The sequence below is a fragment of the Suillus fuscotomentosus genome, assembly GCF_016647785.1.
Source record: "Suillus fuscotomentosus strain FC203 chromosome Unknown F5891scaffold_57, whole genome shotgun sequence".
In the NCBI taxonomy this organism is placed as follows: Eukaryota; Fungi; Basidiomycota; class Agaricomycetes; order Boletales; family Suillaceae; genus Suillus; species Suillus fuscotomentosus.
Window position 1 is genome coordinate 211,262 of NW_024539569.1, and position 14,658 is coordinate 225,919.

At 47.3% G+C, this 14,658-nt stretch overlaps 5 protein-coding genes across 5 annotated transcripts; 2 read left to right on the forward strand and 3 right to left on the reverse strand.

The window, feature by feature from the left end:
• Positions 1-2,696: 2,696 nt before the first annotated feature.
• F5891DRAFT_1055082 (uncharacterized protein) lies at positions 2,697-4,607 on the reverse strand. The gene is made up of 11 exons (XM_041362645.1): positions 4,352-4,607; positions 4,195-4,290; positions 4,107-4,144; positions 3,847-4,057; positions 3,742-3,794; positions 3,599-3,694; positions 3,396-3,546; positions 3,315-3,347; positions 3,177-3,260; positions 3,043-3,122; positions 2,697-2,994 (listed from the first exon to the last, which is right to left on the reverse strand). Exons 1-11 carry the CDS (start codon positions 4,388-4,390, stop codon positions 2,850-2,852), a joined length of 1,026 nt encoding a protein of 341 aa, XP_041221848.1. The 5' UTR covers positions 4,391-4,607; the 3' UTR covers positions 2,697-2,849.
• A 1,476-nt stretch (positions 4,608-6,083) lies between these two features.
• F5891DRAFT_1055089 (uncharacterized protein) lies at positions 6,084-9,142 on the reverse strand. Its single transcript, XM_041362646.1, has 11 exons — positions 8,958-9,142; positions 8,808-8,908; positions 8,152-8,761; positions 7,973-8,101; positions 7,793-7,922; positions 7,611-7,744; positions 7,495-7,557; positions 7,381-7,445; positions 7,293-7,318; positions 7,155-7,241; positions 6,084-7,103 (listed from the first exon to the last, which is right to left on the reverse strand). Exons 1-11 carry the CDS (start codon positions 9,054-9,056, stop codon positions 6,370-6,372), a joined length of 2,178 nt encoding a protein of 725 aa, XP_041221849.1. The 5' UTR covers positions 9,057-9,142; the 3' UTR covers positions 6,084-6,369.
• A 51-nt stretch (positions 9,143-9,193) lies between these two features.
• F5891DRAFT_1055095 (Abscisic acid G-protein coupled receptor-domain-containing protein) lies at positions 9,194-11,285 on the forward strand. The gene is made up of 9 exons (XM_041362647.1): positions 9,194-9,528; positions 9,597-9,697; positions 9,750-9,984; positions 10,031-10,139; positions 10,188-10,239; positions 10,299-10,471; positions 10,522-10,758; positions 10,809-10,874; positions 10,927-11,285. Exons 1-9 carry the CDS (start codon positions 9,491-9,493, stop codon positions 11,170-11,172), a joined length of 1,257 nt encoding a protein of 418 aa, XP_041221850.1. The 5' UTR covers positions 9,194-9,490; the 3' UTR covers positions 11,173-11,285.
• A 23-nt stretch (positions 11,286-11,308) lies between these two features.
• F5891DRAFT_1150793 (uncharacterized protein) lies at positions 11,309-11,592 on the reverse strand (the record flags this gene model as incomplete). The annotated part of the gene is made up of 1 exon (XM_041365130.1): positions 11,309-11,592. The coding sequence occupies one exon, from the start codon at positions 11,590-11,592 to the stop codon at positions 11,404-11,406; it is 189 nt and encodes a 62-aa protein (XP_041221851.1). The 3' UTR covers positions 11,309-11,403.
• Positions 11,593-12,071: 479 nt separating this feature from the next.
• Positions 12,072-13,112, forward strand: F5891DRAFT_1055097 (Isoprenylcysteine carboxyl methyltransferase family-domain-containing protein). The gene is made up of 2 exons (XM_041362648.1): positions 12,072-12,468; positions 12,517-13,112. The coding sequence occupies exons 1-2, from the start codon at positions 12,304-12,306 to the stop codon at positions 13,075-13,077; spliced, it is 726 nt and encodes a 241-aa protein (XP_041221852.1). The 5' UTR covers positions 12,072-12,303; the 3' UTR covers positions 13,078-13,112.
• The last annotated feature ends 1,546 nt before the right edge of the window (positions 13,113-14,658 follow it).

Below are 14,658 nucleotides of genomic sequence, written 5' to 3' on the forward strand. Positions count from 1 at the left end.
GATTGAAAATTGATCTAGTACTGCTGCATGTTCCCCGTCTCGTACATAGGATAGAACAGTGATCTAGTACTGCTGCATGTTCCCCGTCTCGTTTTGAGTATCAAAAATTGATCTAGTACTGCTGCATGTTCCCCGTCTCGTATCGAGGATTGAAAATTGATCTAGTACTGCTGCATGTTCCCCGTCTCGTATCGAGGATCGAAAATTGATTTAGTGTTGCTGCGTGCTGCCTGTCTCATATGAGAGGGACAAGAGGACAGACGAGAGGACAGTCAATTTTTCAAATGGTACATTGGTACCCTAAACACACTGGGAAACTACATAAATCGTATTGTACAATCAAATCTCTTTCAACCCTTCCTTCAAATCTCTTGCGACCCTTCCTTTTGAATGGGCTTGGGCAGTTCATCAGCCAAGTCCTCAAAGTATGGGCGATCAGAATACTTGTGACGTCCAGATGGCCCAACTCTTCGAAGGCGGGGAGGCTTGGGAGCCTCGGGGACCTCGGATGTGGTACTTTCACCCTCATCTGTGATCCACCTGATGGATCCCCCACCCTCAGGGTACCATTCCTGCTGTAAGTTCTTGCGTTTGGGCATCCGGATATGCCGACGGTGTGTGGATCCAGTCATCTCAATCATCTCGATGCGAAGCTGAGCACGATCGCATTCGCGTTCGGCGTCATACAAACGATTGCGCAAACCAAAGAGCTGTCCCTGTAAGTTTTCGACATTGGCATTTGAGTCTCGGAGCTGCTGGCTTTGGGTCAGCAGCTGCACAGTAGCGAAGCTGCGATTAGCGCGATCTTCATCACGGTCGCGCTGGGCAGCTGGGTCCAAAGCACCAGAGAGGCGAGTGAGGAGATCTGTAGCGGCAGCTCCTCGAGCGTTGCGACGCAGAATGGGGGCTTCGGTGCGAGCAGTGGAGCGTGCAAGAGCGGTGTGCTGAATTGGGGGGGGGAGTATGGTCTAACTCGTCCTGAAACTGATCAGAGACGACAGAGTGATTGCCGTCGTCGTCTTCGATGTCATCAAAATCGATGTCGTCCAGGTCACGCGTGCCCGCACGCTCGTTGATAAGTTGATCAATGCGATGTGCACGCGTGACCTCTGGAGGGCAGACACCGTCTCCTGTTGGCTTCGTGGTCTTCACCAGCTGTAGTTCAATGAGTGAGCCGTCTCGCAGTCATAGTATGACACTTCAAATCTTACCTGCTTGAACTTCGTCTCGAGCGAAGTAACTTTGCGTTCAGGCCGGCCATTTGCCTTTGCCCATTGGCCAAACTTGACGTGAATGGCCTGCCATCCACGTTGACCGAGGGGAAGCTCCTGACGGACCATGTCCAGAAGAACTTTGACATCTGAGCTGGTGTAGTTGTTAGAACCTTGAGGGCGTCCTCGCCGAGCATGCACTTCATCGTCGTCTTCAGCGTCCTCTCGGGAACGCTTTTTTGAGTTAGCAGATGCAATGTTTTGGTTGGCCTTACCTTTGCCCCTTGGGCCTTTGACCTGGCGATGAGAGCCCGCCGTTTTGGCCGCCAGAGTGTGGCCACGGGCCTCTGCGATAGTGACAGCATCACTCAAGTCAAGATCGGGAGAGTCGGGTAGCGGGAGGAGCGCAGGATCAATCATTTGGTTAGTCGGCACCTGGCGGAGAGGTACACGGGAACCGGATGGTTGTAAGGGTGGCGCAGTGTCCGAATTGGACTGGAAGTTGGCTGGTGTGAGTGCATAGGTGCCAGGAGGCTGTATATGACACAGTTAGTCAAGCGAAAATACATAGTATGGTGCCATTGACGTACCTTATAACTAAAACCCAGTTGGGGCTCCCCATATTCGAGGCCAAAGGCATGTGAAGTGATAGACTATAGTAGTAATGAGTGTCTGAAAGCATAGATGAGAAAAATGAAACTTACCTTGCATATTCCTGGGTGAGGAACCCAAGCGCCGTCTTCGTTGCGTGCATAGGCATTTCCGGCGTCGTTGTAGCGTAATTCTGGGTAGGATGGGCTACTACGAGGGGGAATCATAGATTGTGGAGGGGGAATGTCAGACATTGTAATTGTAGTAACGTTTGAATTGAGATAAAGCTTACCTTGTTGTCCCCAAGCTTTTATAAGTCCCCAAAGTCCCAAAAATTTTGGTCGTCAGATGCACAGGCGTGTCTTGAAGTTGATAGATAGCGAAGTTCACCCTGTAGTGGTTGCAGTAATACGTTAGCGCATACACACATGGATCAAAGCATTTAATAGAAAAAAACACACACCTAACCTCAAAGGATGGACAGTCCTTGTTACTGGACAGATAGAGGTTGATTGGGGTCGGCATTGCTCAAGTTGTCCCTTGGCCGGTCGCAGAGATATGTGATTGCGCAGTTCGGCTGTTATAAATCTTAAAACTTCAGTACAATTTTCTCCAGGCAGCGTAGGTATTGGACCGCAGTTAAAATCCGTATATTCGAAGACGTTGTGATGAAGCAACGATTGTCACTAAGCTCAAGACAAGTGAGGCGCCGACCTCCGTTGTAGATTAGTCAGCGGATCGCAGGGGCGTTAGTGGCCCAAAACGGATATAATCCGTCTGAATATTCTGTAAGGGGGGGGGGCCCCCCCCCTTACAGATTTAGAGTTTGTAAGAGCCTCAAAAAAATATGTTTTGAACATCCGACGTAAATGAACTGCGGCATCGCGGCACGACTTCCTTAAATGGCATTTTTTATTCTATTATATTCTATTCCGCATTATTTTGGCCTACGGATAGTCACCCACTGTCACATATCCTACACACATATTTATGTGGAACAAAACGGGATTACTCGATACCTACACTTGACCCTTACATCGTTGCACCTCACGCCAATTTGATTACTACCTTTCCGACATGGTGCTGGCTCTCGAGATACACATAAGCCTCAGTAGCCTCCTCGAAGGAAAAGACTTTGTCTACCACTGGGCGGATTTGACGCGCTGTAAGCAGTCGGTTCATGTCCTCAAACCTGCCGGTCACCTGTTAGTACAGTAGAGATATGGAAATTAGATCATACTGTTTGACAGAGCCAATCAAAATTCCCCGGAGAATAATCGTCTTCAAGATCGCAAGGGTCACAGGAATACCGTTATCGCCCTATATGATAAGTGGCATTAATGATACCGATAAAGATGCAGATATGAAGCGTACCCCGGACACAAAGCCGATGATATGAATCCACCCAGCATAGCGTACGGCATTGATAGATTTCAGTATAGTATTGGGCCCTCCGACCTGCATCACGCTCGATTAAGTTCGCCGCAATTGTGCATTTTTGGGTAGACTGACTTCGATGATGTGGTCAACGCCACGGCCGCCGGTCTAAACATATTAGGCGCGCTGATGTGAAGGTCATAAAAATAAACATACGATGTTCAAGACTTCTTCGTCCCATTTAACGTTCTTCTTGTAGTTGATGGTGTGCTGCACGCCCAATTTCTTTGCAACAAGTAATTTTTCATCAGAAGATGACGTGACAATGACGATAGCACCAGAAGCAAGGGCAAATTGGGCGGCGAAGCTATCAGATCCGTTTGTGCACAAGCCAATATTGTCAGTGAACTGTCACATACGTTGAAACACCGCCGGTACCGAGAACAAGAACATAGTCTCCGCCTTTGAGAGGAACGGGTCCAAGACAAGCGTTGTAAGCTGTCAACGCCGCGCATCTAGCGAAGTCTGAGCATGTCAAGATAAGGACAGATAGTCGACCTACGGAAGAGTCGACCCTTCTTCATATGAAAGATATTCTGGGATGCGGACCAGCGACTTAAATAGACACTCGCAACCAATAAGACGCTGAAATGAAAAGAACACATACGTGAACGGGGACATTGATGTACTCCCGAAGCACACCATCAATGTGGCCACCAAGTCCGGTCAATTTGATGTCTTCAGTGACATCGCCATGAATATGATCCAGTGCAAAGTTTGGGCAGACACGATCTCCGATTTTCCACCCTTTGACCTCTTCCCCAAGTGCAACAATCTCACCTGCGCCATCAGAGCAAGGAACGATGTCCCACTTTTGCCTGTAGGATCAGTGTTCAACGTGAATTCCAACTTTTAAACGATACTAACTGTGGGTAAATTCCTTTGGAGACCATCAAGTCGCGAAACTGCACGTGCGTTGAATCTCTGGGAGTTGAATATTTAAATGAGGACAGACCTGCAGGGAGACGGCATGTATTTTGACGGTCACCTCGGTAGCCTTCGGCTTAGAGAGAGTCGCCGATTGAAGTTTCAAGTTCTGATAGCCGTCACCCTACCTCACCGTTTGTAAGTCAATGTCGACCTCTGTTGGTAAGTAGACAAATGACGCGTACCTGGGTGCGATATTCACGAGAAATAGTTGGGAGAGACATCACTGCTTCAGCTGTGTGCGTCACGGTGGGGTAATCTGGTGGAAGATAGGATGTCAATCCTCGCAGACTGCCACTTACTTATAGTGTAAGAATAAGGTTGATGATGGAACCAAGTGTGTGCGAGTTCGTCCTAGTGCGCCTTGATGGCACCTGGGCATCGGACTAGCAATTACTTTTGGTGTAAGAATAAGGTTAATAATGGAATGGAATAAAGTGCATGTGAGTGCGTTCCAGTATAGGTTACCGTCAGGGTATTATGTGAAGGCCGCTACGATAAGTGATGCGCAGCCTCTGGCAAAGCGCAAGTTTTGTACAGTTGGATAATAGTAACATATTGTCCTCCAGAGTCCAATTCAGGCATGAAAATGGTGCAACAGAGTGCATAAATATTTGAAGGAGACTTTGGGAGGCGTTGCGGCTCCCCAGCTAGGCCTAGGGTAAGGTAAACCTGCAAGGCCCAGGGAGGTTAGGCACTGCTTTCAGCTTCATAAGGATTCGTGACCTATTAATATCTTCCGATTCCCACCCTCCCAAAATCGCAGAACCATTACATAACTAAAACCTTTTAACCGACCTTCTATAGTTAGGTCTTAAACTTGACAAGCTTGACACTTCAAGAGCTCAGAAAGCAACCCTAAGAGGGAAGTAAGCTAGCCTTGGTAACAACGTTTATTGTATCGGGTGCCGGGTGTCGTTTACAGTCCGGTGGTAATAAACCAGCAGCTGTGCTCAAGCCGGGCTGCTCAAGTCCATCCTCAATGGGAGGTACAGATGATGATCGTTATCGAAGATCGGATGTCTCGCGCAGCATACATGATGTGTCTGTCCGACGAGTAGTGCGTCCGCTATGCAAGCCGAACCTCTACGCCGTTCATACTCGGCGTAGAAACGGAAAGCTCAAGGCCACTACGCTTGTTGCGCTAGCTGTCACTGCTGGAAGAGCAGTCTGGTTTTCGGAAGCTACCTACGTAACGGCTCCGTCAAGGAAACGACCCGACTGCAAAACACATGCCTTTGTACTGTAACAGTCGGAAAAAGCCTTGTTCTAAGTTCTGGGGGCCTTGGGATCACCACGGAGATGAGCAAAAGATGACGTGAGTTCAAATGGCCTCATGGCCGATGCGATAGGGAAACTCTAGTATACAGGTGGGAAGATGACCCACCTTGGAACCCCCTCCACGATGAGAATTGTCATCGATTAGTTGACTTCACACATCGGGGTGAACGATATTTACAAGAGGTTTATATGTTGTACAAAATGTGAAGACAATATTTAATATTTAAACTAACATAAAGATGGGTGCACGACTTCAAATTTTGGTGGTGTTTTGTGTGTAATCCAAAATATCAAATATTCACAACCATATTCCCACAGACAATATGTCAACAAACATAAGAAATATAGTCAGATTTTTCATGTCTGCTTCAACTTAAAGTTCAATTTCCATGTAAAACTTTGGAGAAAACTTGAAGTTTTACAGATGACATGACATTAAAACTCGATTTAAATGTCAAGCTTTGGCAAAACTTCAAGTTTTCTCCAAAGTTTTATGTAAGAATCAAACTTTAAATTGAAGCAGACATGGAAAATCTGATTATATTTATTATATTTGTTGACATATTGTCTGTGGGAATATGGTTGTGAATATTTGATATTTTGGATGACACACAAAACACCACCAAAATTTGAAGTCGTGCACCCATCTTTATGTCAGTTTAAATATTAAATATTGTCTTCACATTTTGTACAACATATAAACCTCTTTTAAATATCGTTCACCCCGATGTGTCATAATGCTGAGGGCAGTCGCTTTTGTGGATATTAGTGCAAACCACATGCGGTTTGGTCAACCAAATGACAAGAACCGAATATACTAATGCTTATACTCTGGATAGTGTATACCTGTAGTAAAGTAATATCCACATGTACAATTTGTAAACAAAATAAATAGTTCATCGTCACAAAAGAACCACATACGCTAGACCTGATTCAGGGGTTCGTAGCCTCTCCGACTAGAGCCCATACCCATCCGCATGGTGAGTTTGCCGAGTAGACTCTTACTCCTGCTGCTGTGGGAGCCTTCGTGATCGTGCTCAAGGTCACCCCGTTCCGCTTCCTTCCGTCTCTTGGCCTCCTCAAAACCTTCCAAGGGCACATCATACACCTGGCCATACTCCACGCCAAGCTCCTTGCCCATGGTCCAGAAATCCCTGCAGTTCCGTACAGCTCCAAAATCAAATGGATTGCGTGCATGCGAAGTGAGTCCGCGTGCAGCACGTCCACGTGTGAACCGGTCAAGGCCAAGGAGGTTAAGTAGAAAAGCGGTACATGTTCCGGGTGCAGTGAGGGCCCCGCAGAAATTGTGGCTATGTGCCTGTTTGTGGGCACCAGCCTCTGCTTCGCTGTCGGTGTCCCCATTCTGCTGGTGAGCGCCATGGTGGTGCCGATGTCCCATCTGGACACCGGCACCTCCACTGCCAGCAGCGAGGGTGCCGCGACCGCCCATGAAGCCGAAACGCCCGATGTTGGAGACCTCGAACGTTGTTAGCTGCTTGGTCACTTGCCAGTATTGTGTCACAAGGAGCACAGAAGTCCATGTCAGTTGCAGGGCTGACCACAGCGAGACGCAAAGAAGGAAAGCATCCTTCAAGGCTGGCTCGCAGAGGATTGCGGAGCAGTCACCGAATTCGGGCAATGATGTCGACAAGAAATCTGTGATTGCTCAGACGAGACTCTTCAGAAGGACGATGATCAAGAACATACATTCATAAACAAGGTAGTCAAACAATACGATGTCGATGACTAATGTCGAGACAAAGAGTAAAAATTGCCTGTGGTTATTTGCCCCAACTACAAACCGCGTCAAAGTTGGAGTGCCACTATTCAAAGAACTTTACTTACCACAATTCCAGACCCATGGGCAATGGCTATGACAAACGGAGTTCACTTTTGTAGCTCTTTTAGAAAGAAAAAAAAGGACAGGACATACTGATCACTTCGCGCTACACATCGATCACAAACACGACAATGTTTTGACCGTAGGGGTTTCCTTGCCTGTGCAAAAAGTCGACATAAGTTTGCATCTTACAGAATTGACACGCACCATGCATTGTATGCAGAATGTTTGCCCATTGAGTCTGCCCTCTGAAGCAAGGTCTTCGATGATCTACAGTCTCCGTTACCATGTGCAGATTCATTCTAGAACGCTGATATACTCACTGCCTTCAATTCTCCATCATGTGCTGGCCGGGGGCAAAGACCTGGGTCCAAAGTAACGGCACGGAAGAAGTTATACAAACATAGACCAAAGATGATTGCGAAAGCCAGGTGAACAAAAGCATGCGATTCCGTCTCTGAAATGATGTCAGCCCGCGACTGCAAAAGTATAACATATGACGTACGCTGCACAAGTCGTGTTACCCAGCAATAACCAACCCACAACATTGACCCTGCGATGATGCCTGCGAAATATGGGCTCTGGTTTACTGTTCCGACGTAGGTGTTCTTATTCAAGAGTACCCGGGTTACGATCTGCTTGTCATGAGCTATCGCATAATCATGGTAAATTTGTCGCCACTTACATGATGCATGGCAAAAAACTCAGCCATGGCGAGTATAATACCGGTATACCATGGCAGAATAGTAAGCGTTGTAAAAATAAAATATAGAAACAAAGAAGGCAGAATGAAGATAGCGATTTTGGTATGGCGCTAGAGCTGGATCAGACATTACAAAGGAAGACCGAAGGGAGTGAACGGACCTCGTTCAATGGTTTCGCTTTACCTATACCATGTTCCGTTAAGCCACCCTCTTCCATGGCTCTCTTCCACGCGCCTAGGCTCTTCAATTCGACAGCCATGTCTCTTGGTGTACGGCTCTCAAGATCTTTTGCGTGTATGTCTGCCCCCATTTCAATGAGGCGCCGGAGGATAACTCGATTGCCTCGGACCACAGCCCAGTGTAAGGGTGTAAGTCCAGCATCATCTTTCAAGTTAGGATTCGCGCCGTGTTTAAGCAGGAGATCCACAGACAACGCATCGCCTTGATACGCAGCCCACATCAATGACGTATGACCTTGTAAGTCACGAGAATCGACATTCACAGGTTGATGCAATAAGTAAAGGAGCGGCATTACTGATGATGAGTGTGTCACAAGGTGGAGGGAGTTGTAACCTTGGGTGTCAGCGATGGTTGGATCAGCATTGTGGGATATGAGCAGTTGCACGATGTAGAGGTATCCATTGCGAGCGGCCCATTGCAGGGGGGTAGCCTTTAGGTCACCCCCTATTGCGTCTATTTCCGCGCCCTGTTCTATGAGATAGCGGCAGGTTGCAAGCTGGGCATTTATTGCTGCCCAGTGAAGAGGAGTGCTGCGGACGTTCATGAGTGTGGCAAAAGCATTTGGGTTAGGCTTACACGTTCTGGTCATCTCTGTCTGTGACCTTGCACTTTCCTGACTCTACGAGCTCACGAACGGTATTGAGATCCCCGCGTTGTGCTGCCGAGATTATTTCTGCCTGTGTGACCGTTAGTTGGAGCCTGTAAGAGTGGACTAATACTAATTACCACGGGTTCAGCTGGCGGTTGAGAGTAAGATATATTGGTTGCGGTAGCTTCCTCATGAACTACTTGAGTTGTAGGCTCGGATTTTTTGGGTTCATTCATGTCGTTCGTGCGGTCGTTGGCTGTCGTAGTCGTTCGCTCACGAGCTGAATGCTACCCACGTGAGTTTATGACGTGACGACGTGACGTGACTACCATCAATCAACCCTAAGCTCGGGTTAGGGTTCCACGACTTCTCACTCCCTTCCATGACCGCCGCAATAGAAGTGTTCCTGGTACTTGCATCAGGGTATATCCCTCGTCTAAATAGCTCTGGGAAAATTTCTCACTTATATTTTTGAAGAGGCTTTCTGTTCATTAGCTGTCGCATCTTCTTGCAAAAGAAGTTGTACAAGGACCTTCAACAACTCGCCCCGCAAGACACGTTGCCAGGGTCCGCAGTGACCCCGCAATCAAGTAGCACACAACCATGGCATTCAACACTCGCGCAGACGTGTTTCTCACTTTGCTTTTCTGAATGCAGTATCTTATTCTGCATGCTCATGTGTCAGGGTTTGGATTGGTTGGAACCGAGGTGTGTTATAATTTGATTGTGCGAGCGCTTGGCTTTCTGTAATGACTGAGTCGGCACGGTCATAACAGAATTCGCCTTCTAAGCTGGCGAATAGCATTATTCCTTCTATTGTTCACGATGCTTTTACTTGTTCCCATATCGTTCAGCCTCATCCTGACCTACCGGCCTGGTAAGATGCCATATTCCCTCCTGTCTATCCAACCGTCTTCTAATGGTTCCAGATAATCCAGGTTTTGTACAATCTCGTGCATTGCCAATTCGTGTCGCTTTTGCATTAGCACCTGTGGCACTTTTTGTATTTGCCCTTTCATATATTCCACTCCCCGCCGAGCTACTCTTGTACAATCCGCTAACAGCAGTCACTGCACGGCTGGTCACGTTGGGAACCACAGTCCTCGGACTACTATCTGGACTCGGTGCAGTTAGTGGTGCATGGGGCATCATCAATCGGTCTCGGTGAGTGGACGGCTCGACCAGTTGTACTACTATTCAACTTGTGAAGATCAACGCCATCTGCGTCATCTATTGCGTCCGCTGAAAACGCACTTGAAAGAGTAAAGAACGATCTGCGGGATCGTTCTCGTGACTTGGATGACTATGCTAGCTCAAAGGTACTGTAGGCCAACATAAGTCGTCACACTTTGTCTCAAACATTTTAGCCGAAACCAGATGGATCGTGGCTGTCACGCATGTCGTTCAAACGAAATGGACGTACGTATGATCTATCCGTTTCTTCCGAACCTGAATTCACATCCTCAATTCTTTGTAAGAACAAAGCTCGATCCAACAGGAAGTTATTGGTCTTCAAGCTCTTGAAGAGCAAATGAGCCTTCGCGTTGTTGCTCTCAAACGCAACCGAATTGCAGCAGAGTATGCAGAGTCGTTCACGGGCAAAACCATCACGTGGTCATGGGCAGTTTATTGTGTCTGCCGAGTATGTAGTGTAAGTGGTCTTCCCCTCGACTCTGAACCTTTCAGTCATGTTTATCCCAGTCAGCCTTCAATATTCTCTCTCCGACTGTGTCAAACTCGAGTCCCTCTTCCGCATCATATGGAGATATAGTTGCGCATGTACTTGCATGGTTATTCTCTTTTCTTCCCATGTCTGCGACAGGAGACGAAGGAAAATCACAATTTGATATTCCATCTCTATCAAAACAAATAAGCCTTTCCCTTGTGGGCGTCATCATTTTATGTTCTCTCCGCTTGGTGCTACGTGGTGTTACGAGAGTGAGTTGTCTGTTGAACATTCATTTCAGCTATATATTGATGGCACACAGGTATTCCATGTCACATCACGTAAAACATCAGCATCACTGATGTTATTGACCCTCGCACAGCTCATGGTATTGACGAAATTTTCTTCAACGTTTCTCATGTGACTGAATGGGCACCTAGGGCATATATCTCCTGTCGACTCTTGTCCAGCTTCGCACAACCTTTCCGCCCACAGTATCCCCTGTGATAGGCGACTCTCAAGATCCCCAAGATCCGTCTGATGATAGCATGAACTTGTTTGCGACGCTGCCAGAGTACTCGCTATTCGGTGGCTTGTTTGATTGGTCATTCCTGATCGGTGCAGCAGGATGTGCATTTGCTCGCTGGGTGAGAAGTTCATTTGAAGGAGACGACTTGGATGTGTAGTCCTCGAACATTCATTGTACATGTACGCAATTGGCCCATTATTTGGCCTTGTTGAATTCCCAAGGCTGATCGATCGACGTGCGTGCCTAATCCAACTAGGAGTCTGAATCAGGGGCCCGTGCACGGGTAGAATCTCATATAAAAGGGGGCTGTGAATGGCTTTGAATCCCTACCACTCTGGCCTTTGGCTTAGATCAAGTGTAGTATCTGTTCTTAATAGTTTAATCACTATTATGAGGGCACCGCCCTCATTCTTTGGTTATCAAATTTTTGCCGCCCTTGTTTCTCCGAGCTCTGCTTGCAACTTGGAGGACATGATGACCTTGCCACTGCACTATAGGCTGGTGTCGTCGGGGGATTCTTGTTTATGTGATCTTGTCTTCTCTTTGCTATTGAGTCTATCCGTGGCCGCTTGGCCATATCTGGTCCATAGCAAACAGAATACCATGATTGTTTCCTTCGTTGGCGTATATACATTTGCATGGCTCACAGCGAAGCTAAGCCGGCTGTGGTTTGTTATGTACGTCCGTACGTCCATGGGGAACCCCCCACCCACGTACGTATTATTATATTCGCTTGCTCTAACCACTGAAATCCTCTTGGGCAATGAAGTACATTCGATTGACCTGATATATTGAATACATCCTGACATCCCCAATATCGTTGGGCAGTCATCTTGTAAAACTGTTCCACGTCCTTGATTGCGAACTCGCAAGTACTTCAATTTGCGGATGAATAATGTCCATTAGATCATCGATGATGCGTTTATCATGCCAGAAGAAGCGCAACCGGATTAAGAGGATACTGTACGCCCACAGGCCTAGAATCTCGTATCCCCAGACAAATCTCGCAAGAGTAACACACACTTCTTTTAATTTATTGCCAAGGCTGACCGAGCGCTTTTTACATACCTACGTCTATTAATGGTTTCGGCTAGTGCTTATCTTGAAGAACACGAGCAACCTTTGACATACACATCGATTTTTCGGACCGCTGATACAAAATTGATGACTGCCCCGACAAAGCCGTATCCATGACACAAATCTATTGACCTGGGAGCACGTGTGTCCTCAATGTTCAGCTGGGTATTTAAGACGTCGCAGGCTCCAAAGACAGACCAGTAGAAGCACCATGAGTCTTTTAAAAATCCCCTTCCTCGTAGCCTCAGCCATTGGCGTCCAAATTTCATTCACTACTTCTTCTCCGCCACCGTCATCTGAAGAGAAGCTGAAGCCCACCAGGTTGGAAGCCTCCTTTAGCTCCGGTATGACGACTTTCATGCTGGAGATTCTCAAGGTGTGTTGCTCCTGTACTGTTTGTATGGATCTGTGAACAGTATTACAGGTTAGCGCATATACAACACTGTCTGCCGAAGCGGCCAACGTCATTGCCATGCATATAGATCCCTCGAAAATTCCGGAGGGGATCTATGGCGCCCGTGAAGCTGTGCAGCTTCTACGCTCTCTTCATTCCACGCCAATCACTCCCACTTTTCTTGCGTGTAATCTTGCCATCGCGATCGGGGGCATGTTGAGGTTTTATTGTATGTCGACGTTAGGAAAGTTTTGGAGCTTCCAACTCAGCATCAGGAAAGAGCACAAACTTGTGACGAGTGGGCCTTACTCCGTCGTCCGCCATCCAAGCTACACCGGTTACTTTCTCCAATCTGTTGGCATCATCGTTATGTACGGAAGCCCGGGGTCATGGATGCGGCAGTCTGGGATTCTACAAGTGCCTTTCATGACGGCGCTAGCTGTCATTGGCTGCCTCATACATACATTAGGCATCTGGGTTTGCATCAGCCGACCTGCTATAGAGGACAAGATAATGCAAGGTGCTATGGGAGAGGAATGGGAGAACTGGGCGGAGAAGGTGAGATATCGATTGCTTCCTGGGGTCTATTAGTTATCTACATACCGAATGCTTTGTTTGCTTTCCGTACTGTATTGTGTTGATTTGTATTCTATAGGAGTTGATTGTATGTCACTGACGAGGCATAGGTATGACACGAGGTTCGACGCGGTATGTGCTATGGTTGACTATAGGTAAGTGTGAATGTTGATATTAGTACAGAGACTGCGAAGGTGTTTGGGAGAACTTGTCGTGGCATAAGTGGTGCTTGACCCAGCTTAAACGAGGCTCGACATACCCGGGCCATTGTTGAGGCTTGATGTGGTGGTGGATAATATTAGGGTGGGTCGAACTTGACAAGGTGAGGTCGAGGCTTGATGGAGAACACTTGACACTGCATCTGAAAACCAACATCAGAATCTAGATGAATGAATTAGAGGTAATACGACAAACAGGACTAATGCAAGATGCACACCAATAGTATGGACACAGAGGACAAGCGCTGTAAATTTGGTGAGAAGTGAATACATCCCTCTAGGGCCTGTACGCAGGCAGACATTCATACGTTGATCATTAACCAGGCCCATTCAAAGCGTTTGGAATGGCTGTGTACCCTAGGATTTGTTACAGTGCCTATGTGATGAGCATGTGTCGATACTATATTGGAAATGTCGAGTGAGAGTCACGGACTGCATGGACCCAATGAGTCACGGAGGGCGCTTCAGTTGCACAGCATATGCTGTATAAGCTGTGAGCGAACACAACGAGGCACAACAAAGTACCAGGAAGCAGAGAATATAACTGTGACTTGACAGAAACGCCTATCATATACCTTGCTGTCCACACGTCGCTGCTATCCTCGTAAGTGTTGATTCTGGGATTGAATGAATGAAGGCTGAAACAACGCTGCACTAGTAGTAGGAATTCTGGAGCATGTCTTCACCTACCGCTAAAACGGAAGAGACATCAGCGATAACACCCTGCCAAAAATTTAAAGGACACACCAATTTGGTCTGGGGCGTCATACACCTGCCAGGTGGACAGCAGATCATCACTTGTTCAATGGACGGCTCGCTCCGAGTGTGGAACTTGAAGAGCGGGAAACAAATAGGAGAAGATTGGCGGGACGGAGAAGCTGAAGTGTGTTGTATAGCATTGTCTCCGGACGGGAAGATAGCGATTAGCGGAAGTGATGATGGTGCAGTGAGGTTGTGGGACATCGAGACATGCAAAGTCATCGCCAAATGGATGGGGCATACAAACCCAGTGTTATCTGTCTGCTGGAGTGGAGATGGTCGGAGAGTGTTAAGTGGATCCCTCGACGGGACTGCAAGGCAATGGGACGTCGAAAGCGGAGAGACAATCCTCGAGCCAATCGAGACTGGGCACAGTGACGTGTGGGCAGTGGTCTATTCACCAGACATGTCCATGATTGCGACTGGTAGATATGAAGAACCCATCGAGTGCTCCATCAAAATCTGGGACACAAAGACAGGCGAGCTTGTCGCAACTCTCAAAGGACATAAATGATTAATGAATAGTGGGTTGCCTGGCTTGGACCAAGGTTGAAACGTTGAAGGATGGAAAAACTCTCATCTCCGGGTCACAAGATCACTCGATTAGGACATGGAATAC